Below are 26,220 nucleotides of genomic sequence, written 5' to 3'. Positions count from 1 at the left end.
TGCCCCGAACAGATGCATTATTGCCATCTTTGGGACATTTGTAGGTAAAAATACCACGACATTTCCGCAGAGAATTTTTTTGATCTTATCCCAGAGCTTCTTGCAACATTCTGCGGACATAAAGCTTTCATTGGTTTCGTGTTTGGTTGGTTGGTTCCTAGCTTATATATTGCATAATAGAAAACGTACATCGTCTTCTAGTCTTTGGTATTTGGGCTAGTGTGTCAGCCTTTTGTCCTAAAGGAGACATCTGCAGTGAAAAGTCTATGATTTAAAAGTTTCTTTTTCCCAGTGAGGTTTCTAGGTTTTTCTAAGTGAGTTTACCCTTCAGCTTCATTATGGATTCACGATGGATTTGCAATAGGCGGTTAGGCTACAAACAATTCGTCGCAGTGAGCAGCCCCTTTTCTCCGTTTGTCACGCTCGACAAAAGCAAAAACAACAAACAAACGAAAAAAAATGTAAAAAGTTAGGTTTTCCTCCTCGCTTCAACTGGACGAAACCTCGACCCGTGCCCTCAACCCCTCCATCCCTCCCCCGTATCTCCATCGCCCCGTCCCACCCCGCCCAGGACCCCTTCCCTGTCGCTTCCCTCCCCTCCCCCTCCTTCGCCGTCTGTTATCACGCTTTGGTACAAGTGCTGGACGCTGAAGATTGGGCGCCGGGGCTGGCGCCGTCGTCTGTCCATTTGTCAAGGCTCCGGCGGCGGGCGTTCATGAAGAAGTTGCTGACGGTGGTGAGTTCGAGGCCCAGCTGCTGCGAGATGGTGAGCTGCATCTCCTTGGACGGCCGCTTGTTCTCCTTGAAGATGGCCAGCAGGGTGCGCCGCTGCAGGTCGGTGAAGACAAGCCGCGACTTCTTTGGCGTGTTGTTGCGGTCCTTCGCTGTGTCCTGCTCCTTCCGTTTGCACGCTGGGAGGAGGGGAGGGGAGAGGAGAGGGGGAGAGAAGACAACAAGAGAGGGAAGCAGAGGAGAGGAGGTGGGGTGATGGGAAGAAGAGACAGAAAATAAAAGCATTAGTGTTGTTTGGATTATTTGAACAAAAGCTACATATTGAAGGAGGATTTAGCAGGCCGTCTTATGTGAAACACAAAGTCTTGTTGACAGAAGTTCATGTTCCTGTGTACATCTGATATCTGTTTCTCTGCTGTCTTGTCTGTCTGTCTGAGTCTTCCACTGTGTGATTACTAAAGTTAAACCAATACAGCTCAGGTATTCCACTGATTTAGACACAACAGAATCATATGAGAAGTAAAAAGCAATGTGAAAGTTTGAGATGCAGTGTGAAGTTTACTGATGAACGTTTAGTTACAGGGTGTGATTTGTGAAGAAAAAGTTTATTGATCATGCACAACAAAACCAAACATGCAATAATTAAATCCACTCTGCCGGCCATGTCAAAACACTTGCACTGCAATATCGCGGTGTCAACATAAAACACAGCTCTTTCAAAGCCGGAGAGCGGAGGTCACAATGCTCATTCGTTCCTTCGGGAACTTAACTAGTTGTTTTGGTGCCTAAACTTAACCGTCATCGCCGCATGACGCTCACTTTTTCTGGCCAAACTCCGCTACCACGACCCCCTGAAAGGAGCGTCATCTGGCGGTGCCTGTACCCGGCTCGTAGTCACCTATTGCCGGCTAAACAACTGCCGCTGGTAGCCGGCGTCCCGGAGCCATGTAGCTGCTAAATACAACCAGCACTGTAGACTGTTCACGTTATAATACTTCTATTTCAGGTATACATATTATTTCGCAATTTAAATATGTATTTGTAGAAACAAAGTTTATTATTTAAAAAAGGTGATAGTAAAAAGAGTGAGATAGATAGATAGTATGTGAAAAGTATGATTGAAGTTGTTGAATCTAGGTTAATTATTAATTAATTTGAGGGTGTGTTATAGGTTTAATAAGTTGCATTGTCATTGTTAATTCAGTTTGTTAGGTTTGAATTTATTTTTGTCATAAATTGTGAGTATGGAAGTCATAGAGAATTGGTGAGATGAGTTTTATTTTAATGATTATATGTTTATAAACTGTGTTTAAATTTATCATAAACATAATAATTAGTGTGTTTTATTAGTTTTTTTGTTAAAATTTGATAAATGAATTTTCACTCATTCATTTTTGATTTTAAAAAATAGTATTTTTATGTTAGCCGATGTAATGTTCAAATATTTGGCACTGTATAATATATGGTCTATTGGGGAAGTAGCATTGATCACTTTGGAGGGAGGGGGGGGGGATACATTTGTCAGAGGCAGGGATATGAAGACCAGAAAGGGGGAAATCCCATTCATCTCCCCCCCCCCAAGGAAAATCCCACCCTGGTTATTTAACTTGTAATCTCTTAACCTGTTTGGTTCATTTCAAAACAAACAGTTGTTCCCCATTTCTCTTTCTTTGTTCCCGGTCATGTCTCTGCTGTCGGCTGTCCAACAAAGGAAAAAAATCCCCCCCAAACGAGTAAGAAACACAGGTGTGTTTTGTATTTTAGCAGTTCCTCATTAAAAAGGGAGTGAAACGTTGCCGGGTTGGCTCAGTGGGTAGAGCAGGCGCACATCGACCTCGACCTCGACCTCGACCTCGACGCAGAGGTCCAGGGTTTGAACCCGATCAGTGACGATTTCCTGCATGTCTTCCCCCTCTCTCTGCCCTTTCTCACCTAGCTGTCCTATCAAATAAAGGCGGAAAAGCCCAAATAAAAGGGAGTGAGAAGATAAATTGGAAACTGTGAGGTGCAGACTGACCTGCTGTCAATTACCAGAGTTATATTTCCCCCCCTGTGGGCTCATGTAGCCCTGATGATGCCTGGCGACATCACCAAAACTGTCCAATCAATGAGTCGCCTGTCAAACCGCACCACCACTAAAGAGCAACAACGTACCCATGGTCTGGACCAGCTGAACCACACAGCAGGTGCGAAAGCGCCCTAATATTTCAGTCTGGTTTTGTCAGTTCAGCTCACTTTGGCCATATCAGGCTTCTTCTTCCTCCATGCTGAGCAGGTGGAGGAGGAGAAGCCCTGTGGTCCGAAAATGATCAGTTTCCTTCACTGTTCGTTTATCTCCAACCAATAACGCCTGTGTCCTGTCTCTAAAAAAATCAGTTTGAGTGTAATCACATCTAAAACGTGTCCCTTAGTGTGTTAGAAGTCTATATCGACGATGTTTCATTTCAGGGATTTTTCAGGTGCCGCAGGAAATTCCGCCGAATGTCCCTCATTACGCCCAGATGTCCGTTAACCTTCTGCGTTCTTTGTGTCCTAATTTTAAACTCCGGTGGATTTATGAGGACTATGGTTAACTGCTCCTCAGATCTCTGCACTCAGATGCTATCCACATCATTGTGATGTCATTCATGGCAATGTTTTACATTTTAAATGTGGTCTTCTGTTTTTATCATTTTTACTGCCATTCTGTAGTTGAAGTCAAAGAAAAATGTAAAAATATAAGAGTTACTGTAAAGTTGTTCATCAACATTAAAATGGAATGTAAAGGAAAACAAAGACATCCCCCAACACTATCATATATTGATAAATATAATAATATCATGTAATACAATAGCAATAATAGTAATAACACAGCATATAATGTGCCTGCTGTCAGTCGCTGAGGAGGAGGGTGGGGGGTGGCGGGGGTTGGGTCTGGGTGCGTCTGATTTGATCATCTCTCTGAATTAAGTATGCACCAGTCTGAGCCCGGCTGATCAGTACGAATCAGGTTAAGGACTCAATTCAGTAACAAAACTATCACATAAGATGAAACTGTCCTTGCTGTAAACACACACACACACACACACACACACACCTCCTCCCGTCTCTTCTCAGCATTTAGCGACCTGATGACAGACGCAAATGAAAGATCTGCTGCTCTCATGGTAAATAGTTTGGCAGCTTTTTCGTGATTAATAAACATATATGATGTTTACGCTGGGTGAAACATTCAAACAGACACCGTGTTTCACCATTTCAAAAGATGGAAATATTCTACATGTCTTGTGCATCATTTTAGACACATTCAGCCTGACATTTTTGGTATCTTCAGAGACATTGGGATCTCCCCTAGAATCTAAATTAAAGTTCTGTGGGCTTCATGGCAGCTTGTTTGTACAACATGAATTAGTGGGAGTGAAAAGGTACTAAAATATATAGGCCTAGTTTTGGGGGGAACTTTTCAAATGTGAAGTACTTTTACAGAAACATGACTTGTACTCTGACTACAGTGTATACATGACCTGCTTTGATGACATTATTTTGTTTATGGTTTAGTTTAGCATTGCGGCTAGTTGCTGGATGGAATGACTCAAATGTAAATATCCCAAAGTCCCTGTAAATAGGTGAAATGTTATAAGGAACTCATGATAATCCTCCCTATTGTCTGGAGTGGTAATGCAGTTAGTCACTGACAGGTGGTACTACTGATCTCTGAATATGAGGATCATATATTATGTGTGAGTGTGTGTGTGTGTGTGTGTGTGTGTCACAGACAGAGAGTGAAAGAGACGTCTGCTTTGAATCATCACCAGTAAAATGACAGCAAATTGTAAATGAAAGACATAAACAAATAATAATAATACTGGAAATACTGGAAATAATACTGTTGTTGCTGTGGATAATACATAATAATGATATTAATATTAACAGCATCAGAACCTGCCTGGTCTTTTAAATGAACAGTATGAACCCCATTTCATGTAATGCACATGCTTTGCTGGTGGCAGCATTTATTTTGAACCTGTTTCGGTTAAACCTATTTTATAGACTTAATCTAATTTTAGAGCTTTAAGATTGTTATTATTATTACTGGATTTAAAAGTGCTGTTCAACTTATTATTAATATTTCTATAGATGGGACATAAACGTATAGATGGGACATATTAAAGTACATAGAAGAACAGCGCAAAACTGTGTGACAAGACTGTGTTTTGTTCTTGTTTATTTAAAGTCTAAACACACACACACACACACGCGCACACACACACACACACACACACACACACACACACACATACACAGACAGCGCTGTGGAGATCTGGCAATGCAAGACTGTGGATCTTTTTCACAGCAAACATTTGGACTTGTCAGAGTAGGAAAAGCGCTGAAATTGATAACCTTAACGATGGCTCAGTTCCATCAAGTGTCCCAGTAAGATATTTCAGTGAGTGAGCATGCACAATACCAGGGCCTCTCCTAAGTAGAATGCAGCCATCATTAATGGTTTTGAATACACCTGTGCTTTTCCTACTATGACACGTCAACATGTCTGCATGTCTATTCTAAGTCTAAACTAGAAACGTTGGACCTGGCTAATTACTGAGTGATCTTTGCGATAACCCATCTGCCTGTGAGCCGAAGTGTGTTTTTATCCAGCTGATCTGTTAGTGACGGTTATCACAAATGTCAACCTCTTTCTCTCTCAGAAACCCAACATATTTCCACTGTAACTTACCAAACCATTATTTAAACAAGGAAAGACATGAAAGCAGCAATTTGGTTTTCACTACTACTTTTACTACTACTATAATTACACCTACTACACCTGGTATGAAGAAACAGGCTGTGTTTGCTCCCTGCTGTTTACTACAACTCTTTTCCTATCATGGTCTTTGTACAACTTCTAATAGTATGTTTTTCTACTCGCCTAGTAATAACATCTTTGTAGAGGATCAATAATCCAGGTAGGGCCAAAACAATCCATCCACTGTAGGCTTTTTTATGAAATTTAAAGTACTTTGACATTTTGTCCGATGTACTACTAAAATCCTGTCTTCACCTTCATAATAATAATAATAATAATAATAATAATAATAATAATAATAATAATATAATAAGAACAATACTAAAAGAAAATAATCACAAAACACAAGTAGGACAAAAGTTTAAAATTAGATAAAAGCATGAAATGGAGTGGAATGGTAAAACCAGAAGAGACATATGGAATATTCACAAAAAGCTTTGTCATACAAATGTTCTAAGAAGTAATTTACTAATATAGTGGATAAAAACAATTATAATAACAATAATAATAATGATTTAGTCATTTTCTAGATTAAAACTGGGCTACATTTGTTTCATAAATGAATGTTTTTTTGTGCATATACATATATATACAAAAATACATCCAAAACAGTGTCTATGATTTTTTTGTGCACTTTTGTAGTGTTTGTTTTGCACCTGGCATTTCCTGACTGGACTTGTGTTGATCATCATGAAGCTCTGGTAGCTGTGAGTAACTGGAGGTACTTCCACCTGACAGAAAAGAGTATACAGGGTTTTATTTTCAATATTATTTACATGCATATTTCATGCATGCATATTAAACACAACAATCTACAGTTCTGAGTGACTGTAGCTGCCCCGTGTTGTTTCCACTTTGATTTACACATTTCATTTTGCACTGCTCCCGATAGCCATACACAAAAACTCTCAAGTACTGAAAGTTGGCATTTAGTGTCTGGTCACATTCGTTAAATTATAATGCATTTTTTTTACTAATATATACAGTACGGGCCAAAAGTTTGGACACACCTTCTCATTCACTGTGTTTCTTTATTTTCATGACTATTTACATTGTAGATTCTCGCTGAAGGCATCAGAACTATGAATGAACACATATGGAATTATGTACTTAACAAAAAAGTGTGAAATAACAGAAAACATGTCTTATATTTTAGATTCCTCAAAGTAGCCACCCTTTGCTTTTTTTTGATAACTCTGCAAACCCTTGGTGTTCTCCCAATGAGCTTCATGAGGTAGTCACCTGAAATGGTTTTCACTTCACAGGTGTGCTTTGTCAGGTTAGTGGAATTTTTTCCCTTTATTAATAAAAAAGCAAAGGGTGGCTACTTTGAAGAATCTAAAATATAAGACATGTTTTCAGTTATTTCACACTTTTTTGTTAAGTACATAATTCCATATGTGTTCATTCATAGTTTTGATGCCTTCAGTGAGAATCTACAATGTAAATAGTCATGAAAATAAAAAGGAAACGCATTGAATGAGAAGGTGTGTCCAAACTTTTGGCCTGTACTGTATGTATTAGACAACAGCTTCTTTTGTTGAAAACAGCCAGTTACAGGGAGGGGCTATAGGAGCCTCAAAGCCCAAACTACCAGGCGCAGGAACAGTTTCTTTCCCCCAAGCAGTCACCGTTCTGAACCAGACCATCCGCTGAACTTTACTTAGCCCCCCCCCCCTCCTCCTGGTACTACACTATGTTATGTCATTTGCATGTTATGTCACTTGCACAAGCACTTTAACACTACACCATTGCACTTCAAATATGCTATTTGCACAAGGGCAATTAACTTATCGTATTTTTGCTATGCCATTGCACAAATACTATTGTCTATCATCTGAGTCTGTAAATAATGTCTATGTTGTTGAAATGTGTCTTTTAGTCAGTCTGATCTCACAGAATTCCGTGAAATGAACACGGCCCCTTAACTCAAAATCGGTGGCAGTTTCACGGAATCGCAAAACATTCCGTGACGGGCCCACGGAAGAATTCCGTTAAATAAACACGGCCCCTTTAAGTTAAGGAAAAGGACGTGGGTGGGCTTACGGTTCCGTGACACGCGGGAAAAACTGGACGGTTGGGTTCAGGAAAAGAAGAACGGGACAGTTATGGTTGGATTTAGGAAACGTGACACGCGGTCTCCTGGGTGAAAGTCGTTTGACCCATCCACCACCCCGACCAACCTCCTTACGCAGAATGTCGGCCTTGCATTCTTCTTGCTACCGTAGTCGCTCTTAATGCTATGTCATCTTCTCATTGACTTTACTTTGGCATTGTTTTCCGTGGTGGCCACAGAATTTTCACACATTCCGTGCCACCACCACGTAATGAGCTGTAACAGTTCGTGGTCATTTCACGGAATTCTGTGAGGCCAGGCTGCTGTGTATGTGCACTTGTTTGTTTGAGCGTGACGACCTAAATTTCGGTGCATATGTGCCTGCACATTGTGGCAATGACAATAAAGTTGAATTGAATTGAATTGAAAAGCTGTTGTATTCTTTTGACATTTGTACTTAAACCCAGGTATTGTATCAGCACTAGTGTCAAAAACATTTTAAACCATACTCGGCTCTAAACTTGGACATCCAAAGAAAGAAAAAAAAAAACAGGAAACTTTGACTTTTCAACCAAATTAAAGGTGCTCTAAGCGATGTTGGGTGACGTTACTTCCTGTTGACGTTCAAAGTATTTTCAAACAAAACAAAGACTAGCTCGCTCCTCCTTCCTCCTCATCCCGTTTGCTCCCTTCTGTGCTTCAGCGCACTACCCCCCCCCCCAAATCCTTCTTGTCCGTTATTGGCTGAACACTGGAACACGGTTTGTGTATGTTTGCATGGTCCAGGTTGGACCACTTTGTTTTTATTGCCGTGTGTGTGGACCCTAGGCTGTCTACAGAGACCGCGTTTTTTTTTACAGTGTGTTCAGGGGACCGGCAGCTCGCGGACAGTGAGGAGATGTTTGCTGCATGTGACAAAAAGTGTTGTAGCATAAAAAAACGTGTGACATCGCTTAGAGTACCTTTAAGCCCAGTTTTAACTGATCACCAAATCATTGCTCACTTAGTAATGTAACAATTCCCCTTTTAGACATGGCATATGTAACATTGCTGGCTTCGTCTTTGTGTTTCAGTGATGTATTTTTGTAATTTAGATGATGGTGTCTTTTATGTAAATGTGATGTCATGACTTTATTGGAACGTGACTGCTTATTATTTTATAATATCCGAGCACAGAATGACAAAACATCAAGTTAGGACTATTTTTATTGTTCACAAACTGTGTGTAAAGCATTTTGCTGGATACTTATAATTTCTAACTTGCAGTTGGCATGAATGAAGGTTTAAAATATAGGAAGGCAGTACTGGTCTGAATATTGTAGTTATATAATGTTTTCTCTTTTTTCACCTCTTTTGCTGCATTGCTAGAGGAATAATTTTTTTTTCACATGGGAAGAATCTCCTTAACAAACAACCAAACTTTAAACAGATGTTTCAAATAGGGCCGCAAGTATATAATGAATGAAATACTACTTCAAATATTGTAAATAGATTTCTAATATACACCTTTCCCTCTCTCTCTGTCGCTCTCTTTTCTGCTTACTGTAGCTCGATGAAAAGCAGCTCAGCAGCAGTTCGCCCCAGACTTTAAAAAAAATAAATAAAAAAAGTGCAGACACATTTACGTGTAAAAAGGGAGCAATCAAAATCAGCCACCCACACACAACAGCAGCATACCGTCAATGGAGAAAGAGCACGCTTGAGCGATTCAATCAGGCTTTTTTCCCCCCTCTGGTAGAGGTTACAGTGAGGATCAAATACACAATTATATTATTCAAAAGGGGTTTACCGGTTTTAGGAGGGGTTAGAGGAAGAAGGGGGGGGGAGGGATGGCTATTCTTTAAAGGTAAGCGTTGAATCAATAGGATCAATAAAGCAGGGTTCCTCTGTCTTTCATCAGCTCTCTCAGTCTCTCTCAGAGACATCAGTGTGTTGCTAAATGCGTCTCTAACTGCAACCGAGATCAGCAGAAAATACGGAGAATCTCTTGCCTTCCCTTTCTATTTTCTCTCTCTGCGTGAGTCAGCTGTCACAGAAGGCCTCCCTTGTCTCTTTTATTATAAACTTGCTTTATAACAACTAATCACAGTCAGAATTATTCCCCTAACAGCACAGCCATTGTTAAATCATCATCTGTATAACCATTGCAACCATATCCAAATTCGCATAATGAGCATCTTCAGCACAATGTTTGTCATGATTTTAGTCGTCTTAGTAATCATTATTGTTCTTATCTTAAAGCTGTAGTGCGTGGTTTCTGTCGCCCCCAAGAGGAATTCCAAGTAATGACAACAAGGCTGTCGGCGCATCCACAAAATACAAGCCTTTCCGTGATCACGCAGTTGCTAGTAGCCAAGGAGGACACGGAGGATTAAAAAAACATGATGGACTCTTCAGAAGAGGTCATTATCTTCACTCGAGTACCTGTGCGCAAAAGTCGCCGGACGACTCAATTTTCTAAACACAGCCATGCTGAGAAATCCAGAGAGAGTTGTGTGGAGCTGATAGTCTTAATTAGCTTTGTAGCAACTCATTTGGCAACGGCTTGAATGTAACGGACGTTCATTAATATTAAAAAGTTATGCGCTAAAGCTTTAAGTAAAGAGCTGGAGTCAGCACGTGCTAAGCCTGAATTAGCATAACGACTGGAAGCAGGGAGAAACATCCCAGCACCTCTAAAGGTCACTAATTAATAACATGTAGTATCCAATTTCTTTAATGTGGTCACAGACAGAAATGTAAAAAAACAACAGTTTGTGGTTTCTTTCGAGTTACGTGCTGGAATTAGTTCTTGTTACACAACAGCTGACCCCCAGTGACTGTGAAGTCTTCTCGTCACAGCGAGGTTACCAGATCTGGTACCATATTGACTGTACAGAGAAAAAAAAAACACGACTGCATCTGACAACCTGTGCTGTAGCTGGAGATGCTGCACAGAAGAACAGGGTGCCCACCAACAGGATAAACTGTTGCTATACTTACTGAGCTTTAGTGCTGTTGAAAGGTGTATTTCTGAAACTTGAAAATAACCACCTTAAAGGTCCCATGGCATGAAAATTTCACTTCATGAGGTTTTTTAACATTAATATGCGTTCCCCCAGCCTGCCTATGGTCCCCCAGTGGCTAGAAATGGTGATAGGTGTAAACCGAGCCCTGGGTATCCTGCTCTGCCTTTGAGAAAATGAAAGCTCAGATGGGCCGATCTGGAATCATCTCCTTATGAGGTCATAGGGAGCAAGGTTACCTCCCCTTTCTCTGCTTTGCCCGCCCAGAGAATTTGGCCCACTCATGAGAGAGAGACATAATGGCTTTCAAACGAGCAAAGCGTGGCAGTTGGTCAAGGCCACACCCCCACCCTCCACCTTCTGCCTCCTCCTCAATAGCTACAGACACAGAAATGGCACATACTAAGGAAAGCTCATTGTGGGACTGGCTCTAGTTGCTGTAATTCTGCACCAAGGCTGAATTTCGGGAAAGAGACTTCAGATACAGTATTAGGGGACCACTAAGGTCTATATAAAAGAGACTTCAGATACAGTATTAGGGGACCACTAAGGTCTATATAAAAGAGACTTCAGATACAGTATTAGGGGACCACTAAGGTCTATATAAAAGAGACTTCAGATACAGTATTAGGGGACCACTAAGGTCTATATAAAAGCGACTTCAGATACAGTATTAGGGGACCACTAAGGTCTATATAAAAGAGACTTCAGATACAGTATTAGGGGACCACTAAGGTCTATATAAAAGCGACTTCAGATACAGTATTAGGGGACCACTAAGGTCTATATAAAAGAGACTTCAGATACAGTATTAGGGGACCACTAAGGTCTATATAAAAGCGACTTCAGATACAGTATTAGGGGACCACTAAGGCCTATATAAAAGAGACTTCAGATACAGTATTAGGGGACCACTAAGGCCTATATAAAAGAGACTTCAGATACAGTATTAGGGGACCACTAAGGTCTATATAAAAGAGACTTCAGATACAGTATTAGGGGACCACTAAGGCCTTTATAAAAGAGACTTCAGATACAGTATTAGGGGACCACTAAGGTCTATATAAAAGCATGCAAAGAGCACCATGTCATGGGACCTTTAAAGCCTTTTTCTATATTCACTTGAATGGGGTTGATTCAAGTGCGGAGTCTCAAGAGCTGGTAACACTCACAGCAAACACATCAGTGTATTATACCGAGGTTTTTAGAGTCAAGGACTGCTAAACGTCAATAGGCACATCAAGGTGATGTTTTATTGAAGCAGCCATTTCAAGTGAACACGGAGAAACAGAGAAAACAAACCGAGGAGAGAGGTTAGGCAGGGGACGTCGAAATAGAGAGGGACAGATGGATAGCAGAAAAGAAAATTAAGATCATGAGGAGAGTGGAGATGACAAAGAAGTTAGGAGAAAATCGCAATACAGAGTAGAGGAGAAAGACGGAGGGAAGATAAGGAGGGTTGAAGAGAAAGATAGAAGGCAAGGAAACAGGAAGAGAAAAAGAATGTCCCTCACATGACATCAAGTTTACTTTAGTTAACGCTGAATGAAAATTTTGGGGCACCCGGGTAGCACCCCTGGTGAAGCGTGCGCCCATATACAGAGGCTCAGTCCTCGATGCAGCCGCTGCAGGTTTGGTCTGACCTGCGGCCCTTTGCTGCATGTCATTCCCCCTCTTTCCCCCCTATTCACGTCCAAGCTGTCCTGTCAACAATAAAGGCCTAAAAATGCCAAAGAAATATTGCTTTTAACGATGGCGGTGCCGTCTCGTCTCGTCATTATTGTCATTAAGGTATTTTAGATAGATAGATATATAGATATATAGATAGATAGATAGATAGATAGATAGATAGATAGATAGATAGATAGATAGATAGATAGATAGATAGATAGATAAATAGATAGAGACCCAAATCCAAAAGATTAAGGGTCTGGCAATTAGTAATGAAAATGGCCCAACTCGAGGGGCGGCAACAAGCATGCATTTGAAAATCTCACTGCACGCAATTGGATAACTACGACCAATCACAACAATAGTTTTCACTGAGCCCAATACGCAATAAACTGGTAGATTAAACTCTTGCTGTATCCGGTCGGCTAAACAGCCAAAACGTCCTTCTTGCAAAGGAATGATTGGAGCGCCGTCTTCTGTTCCTCTTTTAGATAAAAAGCCAAGTCTAACTCGTTCATTGTAGCGGCCAAAGCTGTTTCAAACAACTGGTGTTCGTCCGTAGCCATCTTGCAATGTTTAATTAACGACTTTGACGTCACAGCGCTGTCGTCATCTGTTTAGCTCACCTCTGGCCCGCATACATCAGATACACCGATGTGATTGGTGCAGCTCGGCTACAAGGGCATAGTTAATGAGCATCATTACTGAATGCCAGAGTGACTCGCTGAGCAAAGTCAAATTGTGCTCTCGCGAAAATATGGATTTAATTAGCGGAGGTATTTTGCCGGTGGTAATGTTATTAATGTTATAAGTTAGTACACTTACACAACCTAGTGAGAGACAAAGGAAGACAGCTCTCTTTGCCCAGTCAGCTTAGAGATAACGCTGTCTTCTGACGTCTGCTTAGAAGTGGTGAATTTACAACTTGCTATGATATAGTGTCTGGCTTTTGTTTGATATCTAGTGTTGGCAAAGTTTCCTTTTAATGAAATGCTCTGAGTGAATTTAAGTTGGGCTTTTATTGTGAAGGGTCGACACAAAAGAGTCAGCATCATTGGCAGTGTGGGTGTGTGGCCTTGACCAACTGCCACTTTTCTCGTTTGAAAGCCATGATGTCTCTCTCTCTCTCATGGGTGGGCCAAATTCTCTGGGCGGGCAAAGCAGAGAAAGGGGAGGTAACCTTGCTCCTTATGACCTCATAAGGATTAGTTTTCAGATCGGCCTATCTAAGCTTTCATTTTCTCAAAGGCAGAGCAGGATACCCAGGGCTTGGTTTACACCTATCACCATTTCTAGCCACTGGGGGACCATAGGCAGGCTGGGGGAACTCATATTAATGTTAAACAACCTCATAAAGTGACATTTTCATTCCATGGGACCTTTAATATCCAGTATCCAACGCTGTCCAAACTGCTCTAAATTGCAAACCTTAAGTTCACTGGGTACCCAGGAAGCCAAATGGGAAGTAGATCGGTAAACGGTTCTCGAGATATCTAACATACACACATACACACAGAGGGTCCTCAATTTAGAGTTAGATGTTATTTACTTAAGATTTCTTTAATTATTCACTTTTATGTCAAACGTTTTGTTTATTATAAATAAAAGTTTAAAAACAGGAAGTGAGTGAGCCAACAAGCTTTGGTTTCATTTTACAGAAAGAGAGAGAGAGAGAGAGAGAGACACACAGAGAGAGAGAGAGAGAGGAGCTCAGCAGAGTCATTAGAGATCCTCACCACAAAGATAGATCACAGCTTTACCATGACGGCCTCAGTCTCCACAGTGCATGCATGTGTCCTGTTGCTGATGGACACAAATTCCCACATTGCAACATATAACAGAAAGGGAGGAGCTACGTACAAAAAAAAAGTGACACAGTGTACAATGTTGGCCTGAATTAAGACACCCGTTCCAAACCATCAACAAGCAGCAGTAACATCAGCATTAAAACAAGACTCGGTCAAAACCTAGTGTATGGCTGGACCGTGTATGGCCAATGGTTTCGTCATTGCAATATAAACCATGTAGATCCCTGATCCCAGATCCCTAGATGCTTAGCTAAATATGCACTCATAAATAGAGGTAAAAGAGGGATGTTGAGACTTAAAAGAAAAGAGAGAGAGAGAGAGTTTGGGGATCAATATAGCTGAATATAAACCATAGATGTCTGTCAGGACTCTACAGACTCAGACAGACCGGCTTCATTCGGTAAGAATAAAGGATTCATAGCACAGAGAGCAGCCATCAGCTGCAGAGCTCTGTCTCTCTCTTTATCTCCCTCTCTCTCTCTGTCTCTGACGTTCTTTGTGTCATTTAGTGTTTTATTGCTGTTTTGCCTTTCCTTTTCTGTTTCATCACTATTTTCTCCATCACTCTCGTTTCCCTATCCGTCTTCCTTCGTCTCCGTTCTCTATCATTTTTTCTTCTTCTTCTCAGCTCGTCTGTCATCTGTTTTGCATTTTCCTCGTGTCTCTTTCATGGTCTCTCTTTTGTCTCCACTATCTCTCTTTAACTCTCTTCATTGTCTTTCCTTTCCGGTCTTCTTCCCTAACTCTTTCTTCTGCAGCTTCTCTTTTCTCCCTTCCTGTCTTCTTGCCTCTGTCTCCTTCATCTTCCTGCCCCTCCTACCTTTCTGTCTCTCTCTCTCTCTCTCTCTCTCTCTCTCTCTCTCTCTCTCTCTTTCCTCTCTCTCTCCTCCTACTCCTCTCTCTGTATCTTTTTTTTGTTGTTGCACCATTACCACTTAAGCCTTGGTATCCATTACACAGAGGGCATATAAGTGCAGGGTAAGTAGTAAAGTCGCCCTTCAACATTCACTTCACTGCTCGTGTGTGGCGCCATGTTTGGATGCTTCGACACTCCGTCATGAGACGACAGAGCTGAGCGATGTTTTGATGAAATCCTTCATCATGGTTACATTGTTAATGTGTCTGATGTCGTCGCGATGGCACCCGTGACGTCGCCCCCAAATAATCCCGACTGTTGACTGTCATTTAATTCTGCCTACTGCCTCGGTTCCTTTTGAACAGTAATCATATCATTTTCACAGCATGATCAGTGATGTTCCGTTGGTGCAAAGCATCTCCCCAGAAGTTCAATTTAAACAATTTACATTACAGAAAAAAATATATAGAGAACACCTTTAATTCATTCAATAAACCTCCCAAAACTTCAAAATCCCTTAACTACATAACAAATTAGGTAGAATTTAATCTACATATTAATAGGCTTACCCCATATTTTGGGTACATTAATGGATCCAATATAGGTTTTAATATATTAAGGGATGCATGTATTTACGAGAAGAAGAAACACTTCATATTTACAATATAACATGCATTTACCCCTTGATTTTTCAATTCCATTGCAAATTCAGATTTTCAATTTGTGGTTAATTATTGGATAATCTAATGGATTACCATATAATAAAATGGGTTTAAGAAGATTATCTGCACAGTTGAGAAGGTTTTAAATGGGTAAAGTTTCACCAATTAGCATCATAGCCTTCCCTGAATTTTTGAAAAAACTTGAGGCCCTCTTATGGTATACATTAGGGCTCTTTTTTAATGTTATTTGGTCAGTTTTGAGGGTGTTCGGGTTTTATTCATGATTCATGATAATTACAACATCATTAATGGGTGAATTATTGGAGTTTTACGGTAAGTTAAGACATTTTCGGGCCACTGCTAATGCTTGCTCTTGAGGGAATTACTGTAATTGTTGGGGGAAATTATAGAGTGCGGTCTAGACCTACTCTATCTGTAAAGTGTCTCAAGATAACTCTTATTATGATTTGATACTATAAATAAAATTGAATTGAATTGAAATTGTTTCATAATAGATGCTATGGAGTGTGCAGTGTTACATTCTTTAAATGTCCCAAGAAATGGTATCATTACTTCCTTAATGGGATGTTCTTCTTTTGACCAATAAGTTGTTGTGTGGGAAAATAAGCAGAGAGGTCTCAGTCATGTAAATATAATTTATAATTCATATCAGCCATTTAGGAAATTCCGCCGGATGCATGTCTTTTCGCCAATGTCCGTTTCCTTCCTCTTTCTTTGTGTTGGAATTTTTAACTCCGGTGGATTTCTGAGGACTATGGTTGACTGCTCCTCAGATCTCTGCAGGGTAAATCCAGACAGCTAGCTAGACTATCTGTCCAATCTGAGTTTTCTGTTGCACAACTAAAACAACTTTTGAACGTACACGTTCCACCAAAACAAGTTTCTTCCCGAGGCTATTCTACAGCGGCACCGTGCGGTGCTTAGCGCCGCCCAAGACGATTGTGATTGGTTTAAAGAAATGCCAATAAACCAGAGTGAGTGACTAGGCCCCGAGGAAATGCACCAGGCTTTGAAGCCAATTTAACATAACGGCCAAACAGTAGAATTACAACTTCCGTGTCCATCAAGTGACTTACAGTACGTGGCAAAAGAGACATCTGTAAATCAGTGAATCATTTTTTTTAGAGCGTCACAACCCCTGCGAAATGACTCGTTTCACTATCAAAATTTGATTTATTTCGGTCCGATAACATTTGGAAAGTCTAGAAGAGCCGCATAATAAAATTATTTAAGCAGGCAGAAGTAGTCAGCTTGGCTGGCTGAGGACTTTAGTGCGCCTGCTCTATGGCCCCATAGTGCGAAAGCAGTGCTGATCATCCGGGTAATTTTATACGCGGAAGTTGAACTTTTTGGGCTTAATGCGCCACTGAGCAACTCTCATGGGAATGAACAAGGCTTCGCCTTGAACGCTACATCCACATTTTTATTGTACATGTGAGTGACTCTCACTCCATACTCCATGTGAGTAACCGAGAGAAACGATGGCCCAAACTATGAAAACATTGTTGTAAAAAGCAATATTCTTCCTAGTAGTAGGAATATTGCAGTATATTACAGTCTGCTGACTTCAAGAGATGCTAAAGCTCAGCACGGGAGCCTGGCAAACACACTTGATGCATCTGCATCATATCTCAGCACTTAAACTCACACAAACAGTTGTATATAGAGATACACAACATTGTAGCAATCAGCACTCCACTATAAGCGTGTGTGTGTGTGTGTGTGTGTGGTTTGTTGTGCTTAATGCACCAAGATGCTTTCCCTCTTTCCACGTTGAGACGATAAGTGGAAATGAAACAACAGACTAAAGACACTCTCTCTGTCTCTGTTTCTCTCTCACACTCATAACTGCGAGCATGAATAAAATCTGCAAGAATATTTGTCATTTAACAAAACAGTATTGGAATGTTTCTCTATCAACTGAGCAGACAAGGCAGCATTGATGTTTAGCTTCATATTGATTAGTTTTTGTTTTTTAAATTAACCAATTCATTGTTTAGCCTCCAAAATGTTACAAAATTGTGTTAAATTCCTGTCATATCCAGAGCCCAAAGTTAAACCTAAAGCTGACATTTTTGTTTTTAGTATAACGTCTCAAAAACTATTGGATGGATTTCTATGAAAGTCATTCATGTTAATGACAAACTGTTATAACCAAATACCTGCAAAAATAATGACATTCCCATTAGCCTTAGATGTACTTTATGTTCATTAGCAAATGTTATGTAACATACTAAAGTAAGATGGTGAAAACATTATACTTGCTAGGCATCAGCATGTTAGCTTTGTCTCTGTGAGCATGTTACATACGTTACGTAGCATGCGAAAGTTAGCATTTAGCTCAAATATCTGTTTTTATGACTGATTGTATCGAGGAACAAAGAGAGAGAGAGATAGAGAGAAAATTTTAGAGTGTGTGTGTGTGTCCAGAGAGATGGTTTATCACTGTATAATCTGTATGTCCACACAGTCTGTGGTGACATCACTGGACAAAGGTCTCTCTGACCGCTTACGTACACGCACACGCACACGCACACACACACACAGACACACACACACACACACACACACACACACTGTAATGTATCTTCAGTTGTTTACCAGAAGAAACAGGTTGACCAATCAGAGCTTCTGGTGGCTCAGTGATGTCATTGAGCTGATGAGAAAATGGCCTCAGAGGGGTTTGATGTCACCCACCCCGCCTCTCTTTTTTTTTTTTTTTTTTTTTTTTTTCCTTGCTCTGATTTCTCTCATTTTCCATTTTGTCTCATTCAGCTCTCTTATAATCCTTAATCTGCTATTAAGCAATTTGTAAGGTTGCTAAACAAACTAAAAAACAATAACTAAAAAAATTTAATTAAAACAATGTGTGAGTTGTGAAGCTCTTATTTGTTAATTGACACCATTGTCATCAGACCCTTTCTGAACTGTTTGACACATTATTAGATTTTTCTCTCCAATTTAATGATGTCGGTTGCATTAATGTATGAACTAGACTGGGAGAATACCTTGATCAAGCTCTCGGAGCTGTGGCGCCTAACCTTTTTGGCTTGTGGCCTCTAAAATTCAATTTATTGTGGACGTGAGTTGTCAGCAGTCCGACCAAAATAGATTTTCCCTTCCTTTCCTTTCATCTTAATGATTTGAGAGGCCCAAATATGTAACGGTAAGTATCCGAAATACTAAATGAAAACGGCCAAAAGAATTTGAGCACACCATGCTTCCATCACTTAAAATATTAGCTATTCTGCCATTTCCATGTCAACATTACGGAGTGTAATCAAAAACAGTTTTTGAAACATTTGTATTCATGAAAATACATTAGGAACCACAGACGAACACACACAAACTCTCCAACAAATTTATATAAAGTGATTTATTTGGTTGAACGTAGAGCTGGGCGATACGGAGAAAATCAAATATCACAATATTTTTGATCAAATACATCGATATCGCGGCGATATTGTAATGTTTGCTCTTTGTGCTTTCACAAAATATTTACACAATGAGATATTAGATAAATAATCATGAATAATGTGGATATAATGAATGGTAAAGGCAAAAAATAGAACAGTCAGTGGTTAAGTTCAGAAAATTACATCACTTTATACTGTAATGTAGTCTTTAAAATCAGGAAAAGACAAGACTTTGTCATATTGCGATATTATGATACGCAAAATATAAGACAACATCTAGCCTCACATATCAATTTCGATATAAAATCAATATATTGCCCAGACCTAGTTCACAACTCAATTTTTACAACGCTCTGGAGATACTGTAACTGTTATTGGAAATGTTTGGCTAACATCAGCTGTACCGGTGACGCAGCGCTATGTTAAAAATAGCTGCTACATGTGAAGTTCGCAGACGTATAGGAGCTAAATCTGTTGATAAGAAAAATATTTTTTTCAACAGATATCTTAGTTATAACAAGATTGAGCTAGCAAAGTAGTTTCATTTTTATATTTGCGGTATTTATTCAGTTTGGGAAATCCCACGAGCTCTACAAAGCAAACGTTAGCTTCATTAACTGGCTGACTAAACAGGGACCAGAAAATGTCTCTGTTGCTTAAAGTTGGTGGATGTATAGAAGCTAAATCTATCCATTAAAAAAATAATTGATATCTTAGTTACAACACGATAGAGCTAGCAAAGCAGTTTTGCGTTTATATGTGCGGTATTTAATCAGTTTGGGAAAGCCTACGATCTCTACAAAGCTAACATTAGCTCAAGTTGGCTGGCTGACTAAACAGGGAGAGACTAGAAATCCTCTCTGTTGCTTTTTTTTTATTTTGAGAAGGAATTGCCCCACAATATGAATACTTTGATTATAACTTTTATTTTGTTGGTGACCGTTGTTGTATGATAACTTCACTTTAGTAATGCTTACGGACCTCGCATCCGCATTACTGTCGTGCCAATAATGACGTTAAATCACACCCTCTCGTGTAATATTGCTTCATTCGAGAATGTGCAGGACGGTCTGAGACCGTGTCACAAAGGTCTGTTATCACACTGACAATAACTTTTGACTTTACTTTGTAATTAATGTCTTAATATTTTTTTTAAATGACAGTTTTATTTGGGATCAGGCCCAAAACTGCTGCTGTGGTTTGGGCTTGGCTTGGGCTTGGACAGAAACTATTCGGGTTCATGTAGGGTCAGCCTTGATTTTTTAGGTCCAATCATAGCTCTAAGCCATGTTGCGTCCATGTTGTGTCCAAGCCATTTTTCCAAGCCATTATGGGAAATGTTGAGGGCAACATACAGTACATGTACACCTTGAATTGGGACACTTAAAGCTCCTACAATCATTTTTTTTTTGTTAGATTAACAATGGATCACATGATTGCTTGTACGTAAAGGGGGTCGCTCGTAGTTTACAACCCCACAGAAATTTTAGCACCCAACTCTGCAGCTCCCTTCAGCTCTTTGGAGCTTTTTGCGTCTTTCAGCTTATTGTTTTGGTTTTCTGGCCTGCAACTATATGGTTTTAGTTCACTCTCACCGCTCTCATCAGCATTGTTTTTGGCTACAGCAGTTTTCAGCAAACAATCTCTAAAAACCCACTGTACACTTACTTCTCAGCACCAAAAAAGCAGACAGATATAGTTGCAGTGTCAGTGTTGTGTCCATAGCTCATTTCTGCTGCCCTCATGCAGACAACATATCAGTTATTGGAGGTTTAAATACAATGGTAAAAATAAAGGGTAAAAATAGAGCACAGTGTAGCAAATAGGCAGTCATTTCAGAACCAGCCTCTGACTCCATGGCAACATTGTACTTCCTGTTTGCATCAAACAAAGCATTAAAGCAATAAAAGTGAAACGCAGCAACAACGGAAAATTTCAATAGGGTTCAAAAAAATGAAAATACAATAAAGGTTTGGTGTTGAAAGTGAATTTCTCTTCTTCAGGGAAAACATTCACTAAACTTTAACCTGTTAAATGTTGACAGTGAGGATAAGTCAGAGGAAAGCTCTGTTTGGACATCAAACACACACACACTGACACTGACTAATAGATGATGAGTTAACCGGCCTCTCAGTACCTTTTCTTATCAGTAATGTTTTTGGCAGCCTGAGGGCCATTGCAGCTCGGACTCACAGCACACAGCTCCAACAGAGAACAAACACAGGCAGAAAGATAATATTCTCTGATCAATAGATTGTATTGTAATCGGTGATTGATCAAAAGAGAGGTTGGGCAGTGATATATACGGACATCCCGGCAAACCGCTCACCCGCTGTGTTTGTCTCCAAGCGATCAGCGGCAAGCAATACGAGATGATCCGGTTTCCTGCTCTGAGAGATAAAAAGCAGCTCAGAGATAAAAGATTAAGTGTCCATATACTTTTGTCCATATAGTCTTCTTTTTTTTTTTTTGCCAATTCTTCCTACCCAGTTTTATTGTTTTATTTCTTTTATGTTTATAGTTTATTATTTGGTTTTACTTTTTCTGTTCTATCTGCTGTTATTATTCATTCCTATCTTTATTTTCTCTTTATTTTCTTTCTTTTTCCCGACATGTTTCTGCCTGCTCTGTTCAGCTAAACCTGTCTCCATTAAAGGCCGTAATATCTACAATTGGATGCCATCCATCCAATATGAAACATAATCCAATAACAGACAGATTCAGCTTAATGAATCCAGTTATGTGGCACAATCAAATAGAGGAGGATTCCCTTCAAACCCATCTCTCTGATACACATCACACTGGCTGCTTTTAATGCTTTTACCACCAAATATGCACCAGGTGAGCAAGAGAGAGAAATAAGAACAATTTGACCATCAAAAAGTGCTTTGTTTTCTAGGTCATGCTTTGGTTTGGACTCAGTCAGCACAAACAGTACAAATGATAAGACAAAAGGTCAAGAAAAGAAACACAATGTGCGTACGTGAGATAAAGAAACCCAAAGATCATCCCAAGAAGAAAAGAAAAACAAAAAAAAATCCAGGTGTCTAACAAATAAATCCAGCTTTCATATGAGTGAGGTAAAACATAATTACAAAGCTTTCCACATGTAAATCCAAAATCTTGCCACTTTCAACAGAATTTAAAAAGGCAACATTTTGCATGGAAGTCAGTTTATTACAATGGAATCACCACAATCAGCAGAGATGCGCAGAGATGAAATAAATAAGCACAAATCTTTTCCATTAAGTTCAACTTTAACACGTGGATTCATGCTGGAGAGTCCAAAACAGAGGAGGCTATTGTATTAGCTATATTGCACCATCCACCTTTATAAATCATTGCCCTGCTAGAGACGCAGCATGGTCTGCAAACGGTTATGAGACAGTAGATGATGTTACAAATTTGTCTCTTTAATAAACTCCAGTGAACATATAACAAGGCTTGCAGAGAGGGCGATGCTTTGCAACAATGTGTCATACAGCCTTGTACATCAATAACCTGATTGGTATGGTGGCTCTAAAAGCTCTATGTACACGTGCAAAGCGACAAAACACAAGCAAATGAACATCTTTACCAATTTCACAACACAAAAAAATGACTTTTACTTGAGAATAGTGAAATTAATGTTCACTTTTAAAAAAACTGTAATCACAATCCAACCACAACCACAGCGTGGTTGCCATTTGCAGATATATGTTGAGAGAAATTCAGAATTTTGCAAAATTGTCCGACATCAACCTCCTTACAGATCATACCTTACAATGATACCTTTCAATTTCTGAGTTATTCATTTGCATGTTAACATTGCACATTAAAGTGTATATGTTATTATTATCATCATCGTGAGCCATTCAGATACTGCTTGTCTTTCTCTTTCTCCCTGTTGTATAATGTCTCTCTCTCCCCACGGCTGTCTACCCCCCCTCCCCCCTTCGTCTCTTCCAGGAACTGGTCTGGATCAAGTTCCTGCAGATCAATGGAGATCTGGGTCCGCAGCGTTTACGTTATCGTTGCCAGTATTAATGCTCTTTTAATCTGCTCGGGATTACAGCCATCGATCCACATCATCCACACACACACACTCACGGTGGAGCCCAAAACTGTTTCACACACACAAACACACACACACACACACACACACACACACACACACACACACACACACACACACACACACACACACACACACGTACTGACTCCCAGACTGAGAGAGAAAGACCAAAATTACAGAAAACAACAACGTGAGCAGAGACAGGAGCAGGAAGGACAACAAACACAATGTGCGTTTACTTCCTTGTTTGTGTTCGCTTTCAGCATCTGACCATCAGAGTATTGATCGGTTATAGATACACATGAGTACATTTACATACAGAGAACTGTCAGCTGAAGCAGAAAACAGAAAATAACACAGACTAGATGAAAGTATATAATTGTTGTCATAATTATATAATATGAATAGATGTTAGACCTAACGTCTAACATCTATTTATAATTGTTCTTATTGTTCTTATTATTATTCTAATTGTTCTTAAGAGTTAAAAATATGTTTCTATTCAATTCAATTTTATTTATAGTATCAAATCATAACAGCTATGTCACAGCTAGAGTAGGTCTAGACCACACTATAATTTACAAAGACCTTCCTTTTATTATTCATTTCTTTATTTTCATCTTCATAAGATATTACCATTCTTTAAATTAAATCATGTCTTTATTCATTTCTTTTTTAATATATATATATATATATATATATATATATATAATATTTTGTGACATTATATTAAATCTTATTGATATTGATTGATTGGTTATAATTATTAATATATAGTATATTACATCCATATATTTTTTTCCATATCCATAGGATATTATTCTTTTCCATTAATATAAATGAATCGTTGACTCCCGGTATTCAATTATTTCAGATTTAAATTAAAAAATAGATTTTTATATTAAATTGTTTTAATTATTACTGATTATATATATATTAACATTTAACCAGTATAGTAATAATAATCATAATCATTAAAATAGAATTCAAAGTTCAAATTCAAGTTATTTATGGATGTATTTGTTTGTTCGTCACCCCAAGAGGTAAACACAGGATTTTTTCCAGACACAAGGTCAAAGCGCAGCTTCACCATAAACCCTGCCGGCTGCCTGAAGGCTCTGTCCCGCCTGTCGTCGTTCATTACGCCTCCGGACAGAGTTATTTCAGCAGCGCTGCGACACCAATACTAATGAACCTGAGGGAGGGAGCGACAACGTGGGGAAAGAAACAAGAAGGCAAAGATAGAAAGAGTAAGAGAAAGAGAATTCAAAAGGAAGAAGACATGAAAACCAACAAACAACGATTGAATGGGATTAAGAAGTGAAATTCAGTTGGCTCAGCCCGTTTGAAGGTGCTCTATGTACCTCATATACAATTCAATTCAATTTTATTAATAGTGTCAAAGCACAACAGGATTTATCTCAGGAAGCTGAAAGCTGCCTATACATATACGCAAGGTAGGGCGCAGAGCAAAGAGGCAAAGCGCAGCGCAGGACCGTTCTGGAATTGGTTGCGCCTTGAAAGGTCAGCGGCAACTGGGTCAAAGTTGAAATAATTTGAACTTTGAGGGCAGCGCAATTCCGGGTGGCGCGCAACGCCAGGGGTAGCTCTCCCCCTGGCGCAGAACGATTTTGCCGTCTATCATGTGTTGGCGGCTTTATCAATAGAGTAGGTCTAAACCACGCTCCATAATTTACAAAGACCCAACAATTTCCCACGAGCAAGCACTTGGTGCGACAGTGGCGAGGAAAAACTTCCTTTAAACCTCAGACAGAACCAGGCCCTTGGTGGGGGGGCCATCTGCTTCTGCCGGTTGGGACACAGAGACACAGATACAGATATACAGAAATATATATTTTTAGTAGTGGGGGGCAGGTCCAAGACCAGGCTTAAATGAACTGACAACATAAGTTATACGACTTACAGTTATCCTTGTGTGTCTGCGCTATTCTCCGACATGAACTCTAACAATGCAGCCCTATTTCTGATACCGTGGGGGACAGAAATGTTGCCGTGGTGGGCCGCCATGGTCAAATCAACATAGAGGAAACACTGGAACTGTGACTAGAAGTAATAGTTGTAGCAGTGCAGGGCATAGCAGGGCGTTGAGCAGGACCACAGCAGCAGCTGCCAAAAATGACCTAGGTGCCAAGTCAACATAAACATCAATACATTAATCCCAATATTTGAGACATACTGTAAACAAATAATCTATACGTTCCTTCTAAACCCAGCACAACCTAAACAAGGCCTTATATCCACTTTCTTGTCCACCTCCATTCTTAGGTAAGGTCACACTAAAATTGCCCCAAGTTTCCAATACTGAACTGTAAGAGCCAAATAGGTATTGGTTCATCTTAAATGGTATGTTTGTTTAGAAAAAGTTAAAATAGTATAAAACTGTTTAATGAAAATTAATAGGTCATGTATTGGTTGTAATGCATGATTTGGTAGTGTTTGGTTCTAGTGATGTTTTAGTGTTTTGGGCTTCCAATCGGATGGCGCTATGTCATAGCTTAGTTAGTTTGAAGTTGGAGATGTTGGAAGCAACACAGTTTTTTGACCGTGCGTACCATGTTTCATTTTGTTTTTACAAGTAAACATTTAAAAAAAGAAGACGTATGGTTGCTCGTGTTTCAAATACTGGTTGCAGTTAGACTGACTTCAAAGGGTGGTACAGAAGAATGAGAAACAATTAGGTGCCACTACATGAACTATGAATTGAAGGTATTCTTCAGGTGCACTGCTCGGCTGCGAACCGCGTCTTGTGCTTACTCTTACAAAATACATCAGTATATCCTGTGGCTAAACCAAAATCAGTTTGCTGCCAATTAAGATCTGGATCTGAGGATATCATGAAACGTGTTTCTTTGTCATGGCTGTTGATGTGTTTTTATCTTTGAACTCTGTGTGTACTTTTTTTTCAGTTTAAACTGACAATAAAGTTGTATCGTATCGTATTAATTGGACCTGAGACGCTGACACCACAAACAAATATATAGTGGATCGTTGTCAATTCATTAAATTGTGTTTTGTATTAAAGAATTCTGATGAACATATGAAGCAACAACAATTGGTTGGTTGCAGATATGAGAAAGGGCTTCCAATCATCCAAAACCAACCATTAGTCAACCAATCAAGATGCTGCTAGTT

At 39.6% G+C, this 26,220-nt stretch overlaps 1 protein-coding gene across 2 annotated transcripts in view; it reads right to left on the bottom strand.

Moving 5' to 3' along the window:
- Positions 1-616: 616 nt before the first annotated feature.
- Positions 617-26,220, bottom strand: part of onecut2 (one cut homeobox 2) — a 38,612-nt gene continuing 13,008 nt past the window's right edge. The window contains exons 2-3 of one of the 2 annotated variants that reach the window (XM_039778803.1): positions 6,175-6,249; positions 617-911 (exon numbers count right to left, since the gene is read on the bottom strand). In XM_039778803.1, coding sequence (XP_039634737.1) covers positions 622-911; positions 6,175-6,249 — 365 coding nt within the window. In that variant the 3' untranslated portion in view covers positions 617-621. The remainder of the gene's footprint in view (positions 912-6,174; positions 6,250-26,220) is intronic. The other variant, XM_039778804.1, reaches the window with a different exon arrangement.

The sequence above is a fragment of the Perca fluviatilis genome, chromosome 17 (genome assembly GCF_010015445.1).
Source record: "Perca fluviatilis chromosome 17, GENO_Pfluv_1.0, whole genome shotgun sequence".
Taxonomy (NCBI): Eukaryota; Metazoa; Chordata; class Actinopteri; order Perciformes; family Percidae; genus Perca; species Perca fluviatilis.
Note: the sequence above shows the minus strand (reverse complement) of the source record. Positions and strands in the feature narration are given on the sequence as shown.